Source organism: Crocuta crocuta, unplaced genomic scaffold, assembly GCF_008692635.1.
Source record: "Crocuta crocuta isolate KB4526 unplaced genomic scaffold, BGI_CrCroc_1.0 scaffold118, whole genome shotgun sequence".
In the NCBI taxonomy this organism is placed as follows: Eukaryota; Metazoa; Chordata; class Mammalia; order Carnivora; family Hyaenidae; genus Crocuta; species Crocuta crocuta.
In genome coordinates this window covers 1,913,668-1,931,624 of record NW_027551558.1, presented here as the reverse complement: position 1 = coordinate 1,931,624, position 17,957 = coordinate 1,913,668, and the positions used below count along the sequence as shown (strand labels likewise).

The 17,957-nt window shown below is 47.3% G+C and overlaps 1 protein-coding gene across 3 annotated transcripts in view; it reads right to left on the bottom strand.

Annotated features, from left to right (window-relative positions):
* The window catches only part of FHL2 (four and a half LIM domains 2), a 68,238-nt gene that overhangs the window by 11,127 nt on the left and 39,154 nt on the right, over nt 1–17,957 (bottom strand). For all 3 annotated transcript variants that reach the window (XM_077749319.1, XM_077749320.1, XM_077749318.1), the window contains exons 2-3: nt 13,511–13,690; nt 4,275–4,449 (exon numbers count right to left, since the gene is read on the bottom strand). In XM_077749319.1, coding sequence (XP_077605445.1) covers nt 4,275–4,449; nt 13,511–13,669 — 334 coding nt within the window. In that variant the 5' untranslated portion in view covers nt 13,670–13,690. The remainder of the gene's footprint in view (nt 1–4,274; nt 4,450–13,510; nt 13,691–17,957) is intronic.

Sequence of the window (17,957 nt, the reverse complement as noted above, 5' to 3'; positions counted from 1 at the left end):
TTTTTCCAGGCATATTTTTGCCACTTGCTCTTTTTTAAAATGCTTAAAAAATTTTTTTTTAACTTTTGAGAGAGAGAGTGTGTGTGTGTGTGAGTCAGAGAGGGGCAGAGTGTTTTCAGCACAGAGCCCAATGCAGAGCTTGAACCCACGAACTGAGAGATCATGAACTGAGCCAAAGCTAGAGGCTCAACCGACTGACCCACCCCAGTGCCCCTGCTGCTTTCTCCTTTAATCTCTGACCTTCCCTCTGATCAAACAGCTCAAAACCCAAAGGATTTTATCAATGAATACAGGGCAATTAGATGCTCACGAAAGACCACGAGCAAGACCGTGTAAGTGCATTCTCGGTGTGTTCCAGAATAACAGTCTTATATCAGCACCAGTCTCAGGGAATTGTCTTATCTCTAGTCGGGAAGCTGGTGGGCACTCAAAGCCCAATCGGGGTGGTGGGTGTGCATCTGAGAGCCACCCTTTATTTAGAGCAGTCACCACACCTGCATAGATTATTGTACAGCATTGCCAGCAGGTGGCAGCAAAGCTCCTTCTTCTAACAGAATGCCCAGCTTCTCCAGCAGATGCAAGTACACCATCTTGGTCTTGACTAAGGGGTGTTTTTTGTTTTTTTTTTTCCTGATTCAAATAAACAAGTGAGGTACCATAAAAGTGCTGAAAGACTGGCAATGGTGAGAGTCTGCTCAGAGGATGTAGTGCATCTGCAGAATCCTCTGCAAACAGAGGCTTAGCATGTGATAAATGAGAAGCAGGGAGCCCTAGTGTTGTGGTTTGTGCCGGGCTCTGGTTTCCTGACTACCCTGGAAGGCTGACTTTTGTCAAGGTTGTGGCCAGTGGGCGAGTTTATCAGTATACGCATCTTGCTCTGCATATCCAAGTTCACTGCAAAAGCTATGCTGATGACCTGCACTCCTATTCATCTAGATTTGGAAGCATGTTAAAAAATGAAACCAAAGCAAGAAGGATGTTCTAGGATCTAGCGCTTTTCTTTTTTCTTTTTCTTTTCCTGTTTTTTTCTTTTCTTTTCTCTTTCCTTTTCCTTTCTTTTCTTTCTCTCCTTTTCCCTCTCCCTCCCCTCCCCTCTTGCCTTAACTCTCCCTCTTCTCTCTCTCTCTCTCTCTCTCTCACCAAGCTTTTTCTAGACACTCTGCCTTTGGTGCTGAGTCCATTTCCCCTGCCAGAAGTGCCCTTTTTTGACTGCTCCATGGGGTGAAACTCAGCTCATCCTTTAAGAGTGCTCAAATGTGACATTCCTGGGGTCCCTTCCTGACTCCTCTGCTCTGGGTTCATCATGGAGGGTAGGAGCCCAGCTTCTCCAGTGAAGTCTCCATGAGGGACAATGGTCAGTGGAAAGTCAGAGCCAGCAAACAGCTACCCAAACTTGTTGGCTCCTAGGTTTTCCCTGAGAACGGATGGTTCAGGGAAGGAGCGCCAAAGTGAGGGGGAAGCCAGGACAGACATACGGCATAAAACAGTATCTGCAGGACTGGCTTTGAATTTAAAGTAACTCAGACTGGCAGGGGTGGGGAGACCAAGGGCCCCCCCAGCTCCCAGTGGCTAAGGCCCCACGGCTGCTGTGCAGCAAAGCAGAGACCCTCAGGCCTGCTCTAGCTTGGACTCACCCAAGCTCTTGAATTGGACAAGATCCTGACACTGCTGTTTGCTCTCCTTCTGGTGGGGCCGTGAGCACCCGCACTGTGTGAAGGCTTATCCTGTGTGTCCTCTGTTACTCTGCCTTCTGAATGAGCCACAACTGCCGGAGCGGGAGGAAATCGGGGATCCTCCATACCCGTGACCTCGGGTCAGCCCTGCTTTACGCCAGCTTTGGTTCTCATTCCATGGCCCCCGCCCCACATCTGCAGCACTGACGCATCTCTGTAAGAGGCGTTCCTCTGGGGGTTTTGTGCCTTGTGAAAGCATGGAGTCAGTTATCTTGGAGATGTATTAACCAGAGAAATGCAGCAGCAGGAAGAAACCGTCTCGCACCCTCGCCTTTTATTTCTTATCCATCACATCTTCCTAAAATTTTACTTCCTGCCCGTCAGTCTCTGGCTCAGAACTTTTCAGCATCTCTTCACTGCCACCAACAAAGCAAACCAAAATAAAAGGAAAGCTCTGGGCAAGGCAAGCAATCTTCCATGAAAGAGTCCAGAGTCTGGCTCTAAAGGACCTCAGGAGCCCTAAATCCCATCACACAGCTACTGTGTGAAATATCGTGACTCAGCAGGCTCCCCTGGGTTTTTAAAAATTAACATTGAACTTCCTGATGCAACCAGCTCAGCAACCCTCAAGCTCCACTCAACTTATACATCCTCTCCCAGCATTCATGAATACAGCGGATTTTTAAAAATCACTTTGAAGGGGACTTGGTGCTTGCATCTATTTACTAAGGTCCCGACCTCAACTCCTTCAAAACTGCAGTCAAAAGTTTCACATACTTGACGTCCCTTTTAAAAACCACAACTAACAAACCAAACCTCAAGTTCTTCAGTGATTGTTGTTGAAATGAATTGAGCTTATAAATATAAATCATAAAATGCCTCAAGCATCACAGCAGTTGATAAATTAAGAAAATTCCAATTGGATTCAATTGTATACTTCAGGGGTGTCCGGGGGGCTCAGTGGGTTAAGTGTCTGACTTCGGCTCAGGTCATACTCTCACGGTCCGTGAGTTTGAGCTCCGCATCAGACTCTGTGCTGTCAGCTCAGAGCCTGGAGCCTGCTTCGGATTCTGTGTCTTCCTCTCTCTCCGCCCCTCTCCTGCTTATGCTCTCTCTCTCAGAAAAATATTTTAAAAATTGGTATACTTCAATTTATTCTTTTGTATTTTTTTCAATTTTATTTTAGAGAGAGAATGAGCAGGGGAAAGCAGAGGGGGGGAGAGAGAGAGAGAGAGAGAGAGAGAGAGAATATCTCAAGCAGGCTCCATGTTCAGCACAGAGCCTAATGCAGGACTTGATCCCACGACCCGGGTGTCATGACCTCAGCCTAAACCAAGAGTCTGATGCTCAACTGAGTGAGCCACCCAGGCACCCCTTTAATTTACTCTTTAGTAGGTTAGATTTCTTCTGTCTGCCCTTGATCCTGAACCTCCCTGGGCTGAAGTCTGCTTACCTGCTGAAGGGGCCGTCTCTAGGGTGGACCCCCTCCTAGGCAATGGATGTGGCCTGGGGCTTCTCAGTGGCTGGTAGGCTGGGCCCGACCTGAGCCCTTGTTTCGTCTCTCTGAGCCCTCCATCTACTCACGGCCGGCTGGACCCACAGTCAGTGAGCTGCTCCACCTGCTGGGTTCCAGGGGCCTACACACTGATTCCAGCTGGCCTGCTTTCCATGAGGGCCATGCCCCCCACAGACATTCCATGCAGGGCTCTCTCCTGGGTTCCTGCGACTCTGGGAGGGATGCCAGCTTCAAGATGCCCCAAGTGGGACAGATGCTAAAAAATGACCGACAACTCAGATAGAACTGGGAGCTCGTAGTTTTATTTGTGAACTCCGGCAAGCCTAGCCTCTGGCAGCCTTTATTGGTCATGCAGATGAGGCCACTGGTCAGTCACATGTGGCTGTGAGCCAGACAGAGCCAATGTGCGAACCTTTCCCTTATTCACCTGGGGTCCAAATCTCAGCCTCTTCTCGTGGGGCTTACTCTCCTTGCCCTCATTTCTGTATGTGCCTATCAAGGTTATTTTCCTTCTTTCTTTCTTTAGTTACTTATTTATGTATTTTGAGAGGGGGGCGGTGGAGAAGGACAGAGGGAGAGAGAATCTTAAGTAGGCTCCCGACACAGGGCTCAATCCCGCAGCCCGAAGATCATGACCTGAGCTGAAATCAAGAGCCACACGCTCAACTGACTGAGGCACTCAGGCTCCCCTACAAGATTTTTTTGATTCCATATTTTAAAACTCCATATATTTTTGTTCACTCAGTTTTTTAAAATAAAAGATCCACAAAACTAAACAAAGCAACGTGCCCCAAGAAACAAGGGACATAGCCCCATCCTCCCCCATAAGATAAGTCACCTCACTCTTACACCTGACCCAGCTGTGGTCAAGTCTGGCGCTGCTGCAGACGAATGTCCGTCTGTCTAGGACACAAAGTCCAGGAGGACAGGGGGCTGGGTATGCCTCTCGGCTCACTGCTCTACGAGCACCTGGCCCCCAGCCCAGCGCCTGGTGCACAGTGGGGCACAATGCCCATTTGCTGAATTCGGACAAATTCAGCAAGGCTGCTTGGCGGCATCGCGAGGGAGAAGGGCGCGCTCCTGACCTGGCATGATGGTCTTCTTGCATTCCTGGCACTTGGACGAGTACTCGTGGGAGTAGCAGTCTGTGCAGAGCAGCTGGTCCTCCTTGGCCGCGAAGGGCTTGTCCACCAGCGAGCTCTTGCACCGCGAGCAGTGGAAACAGGCCTCGTGCCAGTGCCGGTCCTTGTAGGACAAGTCCTGCAGATGCAGAGNTGTGTGTGTGTGTGTGTGTGTGTGTGTGTGTGTGTGTTTGTGAGACAGAGGTGCTTTCCAAAAATGGATGGATTTCCCTTAAGTATTGTCTGTAAGAAAGAGAAACACAAAGCATGTAACTCATCGCTGCTTCTCATTGACGACTGGGGAGAGAGAGACGGAGCCCAGCCCTCAACCCGAGGGAGCCCAGCAAAAACAAGGATGACAGCAGGGTCACCAGGACACCTGGCAGGTCAGAGAAGCCTGGATGTAGAAGGAACTTCAGAAAAGCAGCTGGGGCTCTGGTGTCACCTGGTGTCACCTGGTCGGGAGAGACTTCCAGAACAAGTGGCACTGGCGGAGTGTGGATGACCCACGGACAGCAGGAGGTGAGCAGAGGAGGTGGGGGAGGGACTTCCGAGCAGAGACAGGGCATGAGCATAGCTGAGGTATGTGAGAGAGGGGTCCCTGGCTGGAGGGACACCCCAGGGCACCAGGCGGGAGGGTTCAAGTCCAGGTCAGGATGGGAGGGCCCTTTAATGTGTGCCCAGAGGTTAAGATTATCCTGGAGGCAGTGAAGAGGCATGAGCTGTTTAAACGGGGGCATGAAAGGCTAAGACAATGTGGGACATGTGGTGGGGGACATGTGTGGGGACAGGAAGGAGACCTTCCCGAAGGCACCACAGAGAATTGGGCCGGCTGAGGCCATGCACGAGGGCGGGACATGCAATGGGGAACAGACAGCAGGCGCTATTGAGAAGGCAGAATCCACACTTTCTGGCAAAGGCTGAAAAGGAGAAATGAATCCAGGAGAGAACCTCGTGTGGCCTCTGTGCTGCCCCTGACTTCACCTGAGGAATCCTCTGTAATCTCAGACTTTATTTTTTCAAATTTGTATTTACTTGTTTGAAGAGGCAGAGACAGCATGAGTGGGGGAGGGGCAAAGAGAATCCCAAGCAGGTTCTGAACTGTCAGCACAGAGCCCGACGTGGAGCTTGAACTCATGAACCATGAGATCATGTCCTGAGCTGAAACCAAGAGTCAGACGCTCAGCCGACTGAGCCACGCACGTGCCCCCGTCTCATACTTTTTAAAATCACACGTGGCATTGTGAAAGTGGCAACACAAAATTAACCTGCTGGCATCCTGCTTTATCACAGGGGCAGTTACTTTTCCACTGCTCTGTGGCTCACTTATTTATGAGGCAGAAACAGAACTGGAGGCCACTGCACAGTTTCGTGGGTGCCCTGAACCGCCAGGCTGCTCTTGTAGGGGGCAGTCAAAAAAGAGTGTCCTCCCCGAGCTAACCTTGTTCCCATAGCTGGAGCCAGAGCCAGTGTAGGTTGTGAAAACGCGCATCTTACACTGAACTGGGAAGTCCTCAAACACCAACTAAACTTGGAACCGAGCAAGGACAAAGGGTCCTTCTTGCTGATGTGCTACCATGTATGTGCACGCATGTGCGTATGTGTGGGTGTTTTCCCAGGATCTGGAACCAAACAAAAGTTATTTGGTTTGGGGATCTCTGCACACTGTTTTAGTTCAGGGTATTTAAAAAAGTACAACTGGCGAATCACCTTGCAAACAGGTGGGACTGTGAAGGGGGTGCCTCGGGCTGCCCGGTCTCACACTGTTCCTGTTAGAGACTGACTTCGTGAACGTCTGTGAGTGGAACCACGGACGATGCAAGATAACAAGGAAGGAGGGCGTGAGCATAGAATTTTCTCAGCACGGGACTGAATGGACTTGTTTCTGTGAAACTGCCTCTCCCCAGAGAGCCAGCATCCCTGGGTCTCTGGGATCCCCTGAGCTGGGCACCAGAGGAACAGCTCATCTAAAGGCAAGAGGCGCACGTCCTGTGGGCTGGGGACTCTCCTGTCCCTTGCATTGCTAGCCTCAAGTATTTTCAGAAATCTGGGGAGAAAATCCTGTGCTTTACTGGTTATTTTGGCAAATGAGATAAAGTATAAACTGCCATAATTTGAGTTAACGACTATTTAGGCAAACTCATTATAAACTGGGAAGCCCCTATTTTTCAGGAAGAAATCATTATTTTTCTCTACCAGGGGCATCGGTGATGATACTTGTTGCCAGGTTGTGAGTTCAAGGCACTGTACAGCCCTGTAAGGTAAATATTATCACAGAAGCTCAGAGAAGTTCAGCAATGTGCCCACAGTCATGTGTGGGCACACAGCTGAGCCAAGCAAGGTTCAAGCTCATGTCCTTTTGATTCAAAAGCTATTTGCAGTGAACCATTCCAGGTAAACTCTTGGTAGCATCTGTGTTACTTTTTGCTTTCAAAAACTGTACCCTTGGTGAGATCTGTACATATCCACTGAAAACACTCAGAGACAATGCCGTATTTTGTACATAAATGAGCACGGTTCAGCACTGTCTTTCTTGAGACTCTGAAAAAAGTCAAATAAGCCACTTGAAGTGCTCTCTAACAAGAACAGCAGTCAGTCTAATTTAAGAAGAGTTGGTAGTTTTTAAAATTATTTTTTAATGTTCATTTATTTTTCAGACAGAGAGAGACAGAAAATGAGCAGGGGAGGGGCAGACAGACAGGGAGACAAAGAATCTGAAGCAGGCTCCAGGCTCTGAGCTGTCAGCACAGAGCCCGACATGGGGCACGCACTCATGAAAGCAAGATCATGACCTGAACCAAAGTCGGATGCTCAACCGATGGAGTCATCCAGATGCTGAAAGAGTGGGGAGTTTTTAATCATACTGTCATTGTGATAATGCTATGGAATACATGCATTTAACTTTTCTCTTTTGTTGTTATTGAAGCCAGTGTCAGCAGTTCCTGAAAAGTTAAAAATAAGACTGCCAAGGATCCAGCAATTCCACATCTGGGCATATGCATAAAGAATCTAAAGCAGGAATTTATAGACCTTGTACCATAGCAGCATTATCCACAGTCACCCAAAAGGTAGAAGAAACCCAAGTGTCCATTGTCGGATCGACGGCTAAGAAGAATGTGGTACATGCATACAATAGAATATTATCTGGCCTCAAAAAGGAAGGAGATTTTGACACAAGCTATAATGTGGAGGAACAATAAGGACATTACGCTCAGTGAAATAAGCCAGGCGTGAAAGGACATGTACTGAATGACTTCACTTAGACGAGGTACCTGGCAGTCAAATGCACAGAACAGAAAGTAGAATGGCAGCCACCAGGGGCTGAGGAAGGAGGGACGGGGAGTTGGTGTCTCATGGGGACAGAGTTTCAGTTTCGCAGGATGAAGAATCCCGGAGGCCAGCTGCACAGACCATCACGGAAAAACCTCGTTTAAGTGTTCACGGGGCTCAGAGGCACCGCAGAAACCCTGTGTTTCTACAGTTAACATGAAAACACGAGCGCTACAGGTTGGGCTGATTTGTTGGCAGACTTCAGTCGCTAGAAAGTGTTCCTCCACATTTGGGGTACCGTCCACATGACTTTACAGACCTTTAGGCATCAATGCAAGACTTCTTGGACCTTCCGAAGCCCGGCTCCCAACATTTCACATCTCTGTACCTTGGGCCATGCTGTGCCTTGCTCCATAGGCTCTGCCCCTCCTCTCCACCTAGCAGAACCCGGCTCCCCTGTAAGGCCCAGCTTGCCTGCCACCTTCCTGGAGCTGCCCGGGCCGAAGGGAAGCCACGTGCCACCCCAGCTCACACACCACTGCAGAGAGCCTGAGTCAACTTCTTTTTCAAAACCCTGCATGGAAACCCTTATCTAAGTCATTATGCTATCAGGTTGCCCTGGAATTCCCTTTCCCCGGGCTCTCGGCTTGTGTTCTCTTTGGAAGGCTGAGTTGAGCTAATAAATTCATCTCACAGTTTCCTCTTGGACTCACTTCTTAGGACAGCCCACAATACATAGGAAGTGAGAAAAGACTTTATGGCAAGAGGACGGTAACTAAACACCACCAGCTATGCCTTCTGAGGCCACGGTGAGGCTTCCGGCCAAGACACATTTCTCCTCGGAGTCTTGGTGTGGGGCAGGATTTTAGGCACAGGATTCCTGGAGCTGAGAGGTGGGCTGGAAAATAACCACCAAAAGGGCAAGAGGCCATTAAATGGGTCGCAACCCTGTGCCTGGACCCGAGCTTCACGTCATGTTCTGAATCCTTCTCTCAAAGGCTTCGTACCTGGAGGCCCTTCTCATTTCTTACGTTCCCAGCTCCAAACAGACGGTGAGTTTTCATTCTTAGGACTGAGCTCATGCATCTAGCTTGCTTCTGCTATGTATCAAGTACTCCATGTGGTCCCCAGAGGGCGTCGTTTTTTAGATGGTGGAGGTACAAGGTTAAGACGGACAGACTCACTGATTGACTTTTGAGAAGCTCAAAATGTGCTAGAAATATTCTGCATTTAAAGTCTTCTAGAGAGAGAGAAGGAGAAGGGAAGAAAGACCGGAAGAAGGAAAGAAAGAATCTTTTACACATCTCAGGAAAAATACCATGGCTAACCTTGTGCTCTCACAAGTGTCATAAATTGCAGTAACATATTGATAAACAATGTAAGGTCAGGCTCCAATAGTTCCTTTCAGATTTTATATTTTTCCATTTCAGAAGTGTTCCCGATATGGGAAGAGTTTTTCATGTGATGCCGAATGTGCCTTGTGGAGATGCCAGCTGAGCCAGGGGGACGAGCAGGTGGCCAGGAGGGGCCCTCGTCCCCTGGGCTGACAGGAGGTGACCCTGGGCAGCAGGAGCTGGTGCCACCCCTCCACCACGTTCCACCTGTGCTGAGACTAGTTCAGATGAAGATTTCCCAAACCCACCACTCCTTAATCCACCAGCTTTCACTTGATAAGTGCATGCTCACTGTCCTTCACGCTCTGCACTTTGAAAAGATGTTCTATGCTTTGAGACTATTGGGGTATCTCATTTCCAACCGGATGTTTCTTCTGATACTTAAAAACAAAGATCCTGAAGAACAGACGGTGGCAGAAAGGACAGCACTCGCTCTGCATGGCCCCATCTCAGGTGTCCCAACTGCAGTAACTAAATTCCCGTGACAGTCGCCACGGCAATCCTGTCTCCAGACGTGAAAACAGAGCCCTGTAGGTGGCATAACTTAGCCACATCTCAGCAAGTCTGGCTCAACGCCCACCCTGGTGGGGCAGACTCACTGCTGAATGTCCTTTGGTGGCATGCCTTGCAGGTGCTCCTTTGGGTTTTCAGGGCCAGGGAGGTCCGTCCTGCATTACCCACATGACCAGACTCATTCCCACTTCTAAGGATCCTGCATAGTGAGCGGATCAGCATTCACTTCCCTTCATAGACAGATTTTTCTCTTACAGGAGGATGTCTAAACAAATAGACATATTTTCAGTGCTCATTACAAACTCTGTGGACAAATTACATGAAAACGTTAAAAAAGATGATTCACTCTCTAAGCACTTAAAAGTCACCTCAACAAATAAATAAAGTGCTGGGTGGGGGAGTTGGACTGTGAGGACATGTCTGGAACATGTCTGGAATAGTAGCTTTCCCCATGACGGCCTAGAAAGGTGGGTAGGAGAGGCCTGTGTCCTGCTCAAGGGCAGGAAGAACAGGTGTTTCCAATGTAATGTCATGCCTCCTACACCAGCTGTGGTCAGGAGCCTCCTAAAAGTGTACCAGAGATATCTAGATTTCACCTGGAGGGATAGGAGCCTCTGTCTCCCCCTTTAGTCCCCTGGCTGCTTTCTGCCAAAGGATCCTGGAGATTTTCTGTTCCTTAAGAACTTTCTAGAAAGTTCTAGAAACTTACAGTTTGGTGGGTGGACTTGGGCCAAACTGAGTATCAGTTCGATGTTTCCCATTTAATTAGTAGGAAGCTTAAAGTGTGTTCTAGGAACACACCAAGCTAGGCATACGGCTGCGAGTTCGTTCACTGATTTGTTACGTGCATGGTACTAGCAGCCATCTCTGAAGTTCTGGGCTCTGCCTATGTTGTCCTTAGTTTCTTGAATTTTTGAAGCCTAGAACATAGGTGGACCCATCCAAAAATATCTGCAGTCACAGCAAAACATTTTTTGCTGGTATCCACAGATGTCCAAGAAAAATTTCAAGAACAGGGTCGTGTTAGAGGATCATGACAGTTTACTTGCATTGCCTATTCTCAACTATTCCATTGGTCATAAAGTGAATGAATTTTACCCTCTGAGAGCACATTTCCTCAGAGTAACTAAGTAGAAATAACAAAGACAACTGGGTAACTGCATTGAAGTATTTTCACACATACGGAGCTATGCTAACTATGGAAACCTGTCCTGAAGTCTCATCTATGCCATATAAAAGTCACTCAGTAACCACAAAATGAGCCTAAGTCCCATCAGTGTGCCAGTATTTTAAATCTAGACATGCGCCCATGTCCTTCCAAGGAGAAGCTCGGTGGGGCTCATGGTGCTCCTGCTATTTTAAGAAAAGAGAATGACCACCAGATTGGCCAGCTCGATTGCTCTATCAAGCCTGCCAGGATTTTTGGCTTTACTTCCTCAAATAACAGGAATGTTTTTCCTATCACTGCTTCTACCACAAAGTTAACTACATAATTCCTTCTGAAAGTCAAGCAAACCCTTCCAAATATTCAAGAGTCCCCAACGGCCAAGGCAAACTTCAAGAAAGAATCTCTTTTTCTTCCAAGATGGAGAAAACTACATGGCATCATGCCACGTGGAGTAAACCGTGAATCTGGGTTGAAAAGTTCAGCATGATTAACTCCTGGCTTTGCAGCAGCCTTGTTGATTTTGGCCCCATTTGGGGGATTCTTGTTTATCTGCTCATCAAGTATGTGCCGAGGGTAGCCAGTGTGAAGGGTCTTTCCATTCAATCATGTTGGAAAAATGGGACGTGCCCTTTGTTTCTCCTCTAGCCACCAGTCAAGGATGACTGGCCCCAAATATCCAAAACATTTCCTTTAAACCAGAGATGTTTTTTGTCAGAATAACAGATGAATCTCTCACCTACATAAGACTTTTCCAGGGTAAATTTTTATAAAGATTCATTTTCGTCTCTGCCTCTCCATTCTTCCTCAAACTGGACATTTTTATGGATGTTTCTATAATGGAAATGGATCGAGAGAGAGAGTGAGGCTTCCAAGGGTGGTGAGGAAGACACATGCTGCAGAAACAATAGGGAAGTAGTCAGATGGCGCTTATAAGACCATCAGCTGCTCCTCAAAGTGCTGTACCACATACTGTAGTAAGCCCATGACACTGGCACCTGTTTCAGCTGCAATTTATAAAGGGAAAGACTGGCACAGAGGGGTCAAGCAGTCAGCTGAGGCTCACACAGCTAATGAGACACAGAGCCAGGACTGGAACCGGGCCATTTGGTGTCTGAGCTCTCACACTTGGCCCAATAAATGAAGGAACAGGGACTAAGAGCCCTCTAAGAACCCACTAGGGACCGTGAGACGTACATCAGACAACACTACAGACAGGATGGTGTCTAGCCTTTGAGACTAGCAAGATCAGCCACTTTCTGCTGGGGGCAGCCCAGCCTCAGCACGTTTGGAAGTTTACACAGCACTACTGCCGAGTTTGGTTTCTTTCACTCTTGGCAGACCTTGCCTGTTCTGTAGCCAAAAGATACATGGCTGCGCCTGGTTTCAAGCGGTCCAGGCTGCACAGCCTTAGTCTCTGCTTGGGGCAAAGCCTTCTCTCCATACACAATGGAAGTTACTCCCCAACTGCCACCAAATATCCGGCCACAGAAAGTGACAGTGCAGCACTCGGCTTCCTGCCTTTCCTAGGAATGATGTGAGCGAGGGAAGAAACATAAGGAATGGGGATGCCTGGGCGGCGCAGTCTGTTGAGCATCCAATTCTTGATTTTGGTTCAGGTCATGATCTTACAAGTTCGTGGGTTCGAGCCCCACATCGAGCCCTGAGTCAGGCTCCGTGCTGATGGTGCAGAGCCTTCTTGAGATTCTCTCTTCCCCTCTCTTTCTGCCCCTCCCCTGCTCATGCTCATGTGCTCTCTCTCTCTCTTTCTCAAAATAAAGAAATAAAAACTTTCAAAAAAAGAAACGTATGAAACATGTGCTGACTGTGTTAAAACTGTCCAGCTGCAGACAGTCTAACCTAATGGGACAGCAGCTATACATTGATATTAACGACCACGGAGGAGAGTGACACATTCCCTAAAGAGTACAAAGGAAGAGAGCAGAAAAGAGACACTGCAATGCCATGCATGAATTACCTTAAAGTCCATGAAGCTGGGAATTCCTTTGGAGCTGCCCCAAGGGACCCCATTTTGTACCAATTCTGTGGCTCTCAAGATGACAGTCACTTAAAGTCTTGTCAAATGTATCTTAGCAACCGTTTAGCAGGTGAAGATACCAGAGACCTCAGAGACATGGATGGACCTCTGGGTGATTTCTGGGTGGTCCAGATTGGACTAAGGATATGCCTAGAAGTGTGGGCTAGGGTTCTTGACACTTAACCCCAGGGCAATCAGCACAAATGACTGGTGACTTCTGTTGAACGAGCTCTCCCATCCACAGTGGGAAAGCTGGGAATTCCCTAGGCATGAGTCTTTTCCCTTGAGAAAGCGATACAAATCCTGCTCTTCAACCCACTAGGAAGGAAAGAGCCCCTAACATTCCAATGAATGTCGTGCTTTATGTGCCCATATTTCTGGGAATCAGCTCCAATTCACTCATGTGCACATTCATTCATCAAATATTTACTGAGCAGCTCCTACTGCTTCTGAGTCAGCAAGGGCAAACATGAGTAAGAGAGTGCTGCCTTCCAGACAGCGACAGTATTGGGAGGTGGTGAGGGGTGGTGAGATCAGGACACCGACAGCCCAGAGTGTAAGAAGCGTGCTCAGGACCTTAAGCATAAATGTCCTGGAAATGCACTAACCAATGCTATGGAATTAGGAGTGGGGCCCAGACCAGCCCAAGGGAGGAGGCTTGGAGAGATTTCTTGGAGGGCTCAAGAGACGGAATTTCAATAGGTGCTATGGATCAGGGCATCAGCACAAACCACACAGAGAAACCTGAGGTTTCAGGGCAGGAGGCACTGAGGGATCCAGGAGTACTGGGCGCTGCCCAGGGAAGGGAGAGCAGGTGTACCTTGCAGTCACAGCCGATGGGCTTCCCACACTCCTCGCAAGTGCTGGCATAGAGAGCCTCGAAGCACCCAACGCAATAGGGGCTCTCCTCCCTCAGGATGTACTTCTTGCCAAAGAGAGATTCTTCACAGTGGTGGCAGTCAAAGCGCTCCGTCATCATGATGCCCGGCTTTTCAACAACCTATCAGAAAAAGAGAAAATACAGGTTCCTATGAGCACAGTCCCGATGCTGCCCTGCTGTGTGAGATCCCCTCTGCATGAAGAACTGAAACTCACCCCTTCAATGGTGGTAATTTTCGTTAATACTTAAAAATTAGTTTGGGGGCAGTTTTGTGGCTTAAGTGCATTTCACTTCTTTAAACATCCTCTCTCTTGTTGACTGTGTCACAAAAAGCTATGTCAATTTTGGATACAGGGAGAGTTGGCATCAGAGTTCTCATCTGGGCAAGGCTGGGTGTATGCTTCAAATGTGTGACGCAGCCTTACATCTTCCCTTTCTCCCTACCCCCAAAATAGAAAGGCCGAGGTAGAAACAATATGTTCATTTCTATAAAAAGATCTTCCATGAGCTCCCCTTTATGATGCATAAATTTGAAGAGTAAAAAACCAGTGCCCAGAGGGAGGGGCATCAGGAAGTGGTAAACCTGAGATGCCAAAAGAGCATTACCCGAGACCTTGAAATGACATTGGGAAGCAAAACCTGCCCCTGCACTAGAAAAACTGTCCCTAGGGAGGAGTCACTTCTCCCCTATGAAAAGATTACCCTTCCGCCGCCCAGGTATCCAGATAGCAGGATAAAGGGGAAGGCCAGCTTCCAAGAACAGAGATTATCACACATTGGGAAATGCAGTGACCACGGACAATGGCTTTCCAGGCAATACCTTGCGCCTTTCAGAGAGGAACAAGAATGCATCTCCGTGCCAGTCACTCTGCATTTTTTCCAGGGTGAGTATAGAGTGTGCACAGGGAGAAGGGGATGAGGAGGGGTGGAGGAAGACAGGACGAGCTTCTTAGCTCACCTCATGTGCTGGCACCCTGCAAACATGTTAGAACTGCCTCCCCAAACAAGCTACTATGGGTGTACTTGGTGTGAGACATGCCTCTGGGGCATTAACACAGACTCGGTCTTCTTCAGGAGTATTTTCTCAAGTGGCAGTATTTAATTTGCTCAAAGTGAAACGTTTTACAAATTGTTAAATAGGTAGACTGACTATAACTCTGAGCTACGTTTCGTGAACTCTAATTACACTGGGATCGACGTCCAGTGCTTTCAAACCATCTTAAGAGTGAAGTTCCAGAATAACAGCCTGTGGTGCACATAAAACATTGTGCCTTGTTCATGATCACAGCAAATTTGATGACGTTTATTAATTTTGTGCTCTTTTGTATCCAAGGTCCTGACAACAGTATGCAAAGAAATAAACCTCCTGCAAGTACCCATACTTGGTTATTTCTGTGTTTATAGAACAATTTTCTTCCAAGAGTATTAAACACACAGCTGGACACATGTGGTAGGATTCAGCCTTCTAAATTGCTCTTCCCAGAGTTAAAGAAAACATTGTCTGGATACTCTTGTGATAACACTACAATATGAGGCTCTTGTGCACTTGAATTATTCTTCTGAAACTCAATGTATAAATATCCTTTGTTCTCAGGCCATCTCGGGTTGCCGCTGCTATGTTGGCCGAAGATTCAATGCTTTCCTGTAATTCCTTAGTTCTTGAAAGTGGCAATTGTTTCTATCATCATAATTGGGAGCTGTCTTTCCAACTTTTATATTCTTCCAATAAAGGTCACCGTGTACCGGTGGAACCAGAGGCTGATTCCCTATTCTTCTCACAAAAATATAAGAGTAAGGATTTGAGAATGTGAATTAAGAACGGCAAACAGAGACAGAACTATAAACTAGAATTTTCAGAGCTGGAACTAAATCCCGAGAGGATCTACAACAGCAACCTCATTTTATGGATGGAGAAGCCAGAGCCCAGGAATATTAATGAAGAAAGAGGATTCACATGAGCTTTCCCAACAAAGCCATCTAAGTTAGAAGAAACAAACTCCCGATCTAAATCAAAAAGTGGTTCTGAGGTGGTTCAGACAAAGCACAGATTGCACTAGGGTTTAATGCAGACTGCACCAGCCGCCTCTCTAGAGATGTTTCCAATGTTCTCAAGCCAGTAAAGGGGGTGATTCCTTCAAGGTAACAATCATGATGTTGCTCAGGTACCTGACATATGTATTTTCTACCTTCTCCAATTCCACGGGGCTGGGATAGAAATAATCTAAGGGAGTAAACTCTAAGAACTGGTAGCGCTCCCGGTCTGCTCCAAGTATGACTGAGGCTCTCTGGGGGCAGATGTCATTGGCATTGACACCTACTCCCAGCAGGACTAGAGTAGAAGTGACCACCTGCTCAGAGGGTCTGAATGGGATTCTCATGGTGGTGGGTCTCTCTCCCACCTTGTCCCTTATCTGCTCTCAGATGTCACTGCAATTTTAAGGATCAGGAGAGCACTTCTGTCAAACCAATGGGTTACGTTGTACAATGAGCATCCATCACTGATGAAGAATAGAGCAGGATACCCTTGATCTGAGATGGTCCCAGAGAATTATAAGAAGCTCAGACCCCGAGAGTCAGAGCAAGTACCCCATAAGCTAATGAGAAGACAAAGAGCATCCCTGTTTTATTTTATTACTATCATTATTATTTTTTATTTTAGACAGAGAAAGAAAGAAAGAGAGAGACAGAGACAGAGAAAGCAAGTGGGGGAGACGGACAGAGGGAGAGAGAGAGACAATCTCAAGCAAGCTCCACACTTAGCATGGGGCCTGACATGGGGCTTGATCCCATGACCTTGGGATCATGACAAAATCACAAGTCAGACGCTCAACCAACTGAGCCACCCAGGCACTCTCAAAGAGCTTTCCTTCTATCACGGAGTATTTAATACCAATTTTCCCTTAATTAACTGCTACCAAATAGAATATTCTTTTTCCTTTTCTCTCCTCTCTTCTCCTCTCCTCTCCTTCCCATCCTTTCTAGAGCTTATACAAGTGGGGGAGGGGAAGCAAGAGAAGGAGAGAGAATCCCAAGCAGACTTCATGCTGTCAAGAGCAGAGCCTGATGCAGAGCTCAAACTCATAAACAGTAAGGTCATGCATGACCTGAGCTGATATCAAAAGTCAGATCCTCAACTGACTGGACCACCCAGCCACTTGTACAATATTCTTTTTTGAAAAGTGAGTATTTAAAGTTACACTATCAATCTTAAGTTTCTTTTTAATGGGGGAAAAAAAAAACCTTTTCTACAGTCCCACTTTAGAAGGTTCCTATAACTTTGCATTTTTAAAATCTTTATGTATTATTTATTTCTGAGAGAGAAAGAGAGAGAGAGAGAGAGAAAGAGAGAGACAGCATGAACAGAGGAGGGTCAGAGAGAGAGGGAGATACAGAATCTGAAACAGGCTCCAGGCTCTGAGCTGTCAGCACAGAGCCTGAAGCAGGGCTTGAACCCACGAACTGTGAGATCATGACTTGACCCGAAGTCAGACGCTTAATCGACTGAGCCACCCAGGCGCCCCAACTTTGCATTTTTAAATCTATAGAACACCTGATTATTTATTCATTCCAGAAGCATCAGTGGGCTGGAGCTGTGTCAGAGGTTATGGAAAGTGCTAGAGATACAAAGATGAATATGATGCAGACCTTCCCTGAAAGAACTTAAAGTCTAGTGAGGAAAACAGATACACAGTTGACCCCTGAAAAACACAGGGGTTGGGGTACCAGCCCCTGAGGAGTCAAAAATCCAAGTGTAACATTTGACAACCCCAAAACCTAACTACTAATAGTCTATTGTTTACTAGAAGCCTTGCCAATGACACGAACAGTTGCTTCACACATATTTTGTATATGTATTACATACCGTACTCCTGCAATGAAATAAGCTAGAGAAAAAAATGTGATTTAGAAAATCATAAAGCAAGGAAATACATTTACCGTAATATACTGTGTTTACTGGGGAAAAAAGTCTGTGTCTAAGTAGACCATGCAGTTCAAACCCCTGTTGTTTAATGGCTGACTGTGCATCAAACAGATGGTGAAGGTCCATGTGCAAGGGAGTGATGGAGACACATAGAGGGTCCTCAGGGAGGGCAAGAGAGGCTTCCCCTTCCTGGAGATGTCTCTCTCCTTGTTCTGGAAAAGGATAAGCCGGGAGATGACTGCAGGCCAGGGGCAGAGGGCAGAGGGGTGATGAGGAGCAGGGAAGGAAGCTGTAAAGGTAGTCAAAGTTCAAAGAAAGGAGGGCCTCTTGTCTTGACCGAGAACTTGGCTTTGCTCTGTAGGCAGTGGGTAATAGGTAGTCCAGCTGAGAGTTCACTGCATGAAATCCTGGCTTTGCCATGTGGGGGTGAGGAAGACAAAACTGAGGGGCAGTGACTCTTGAGAA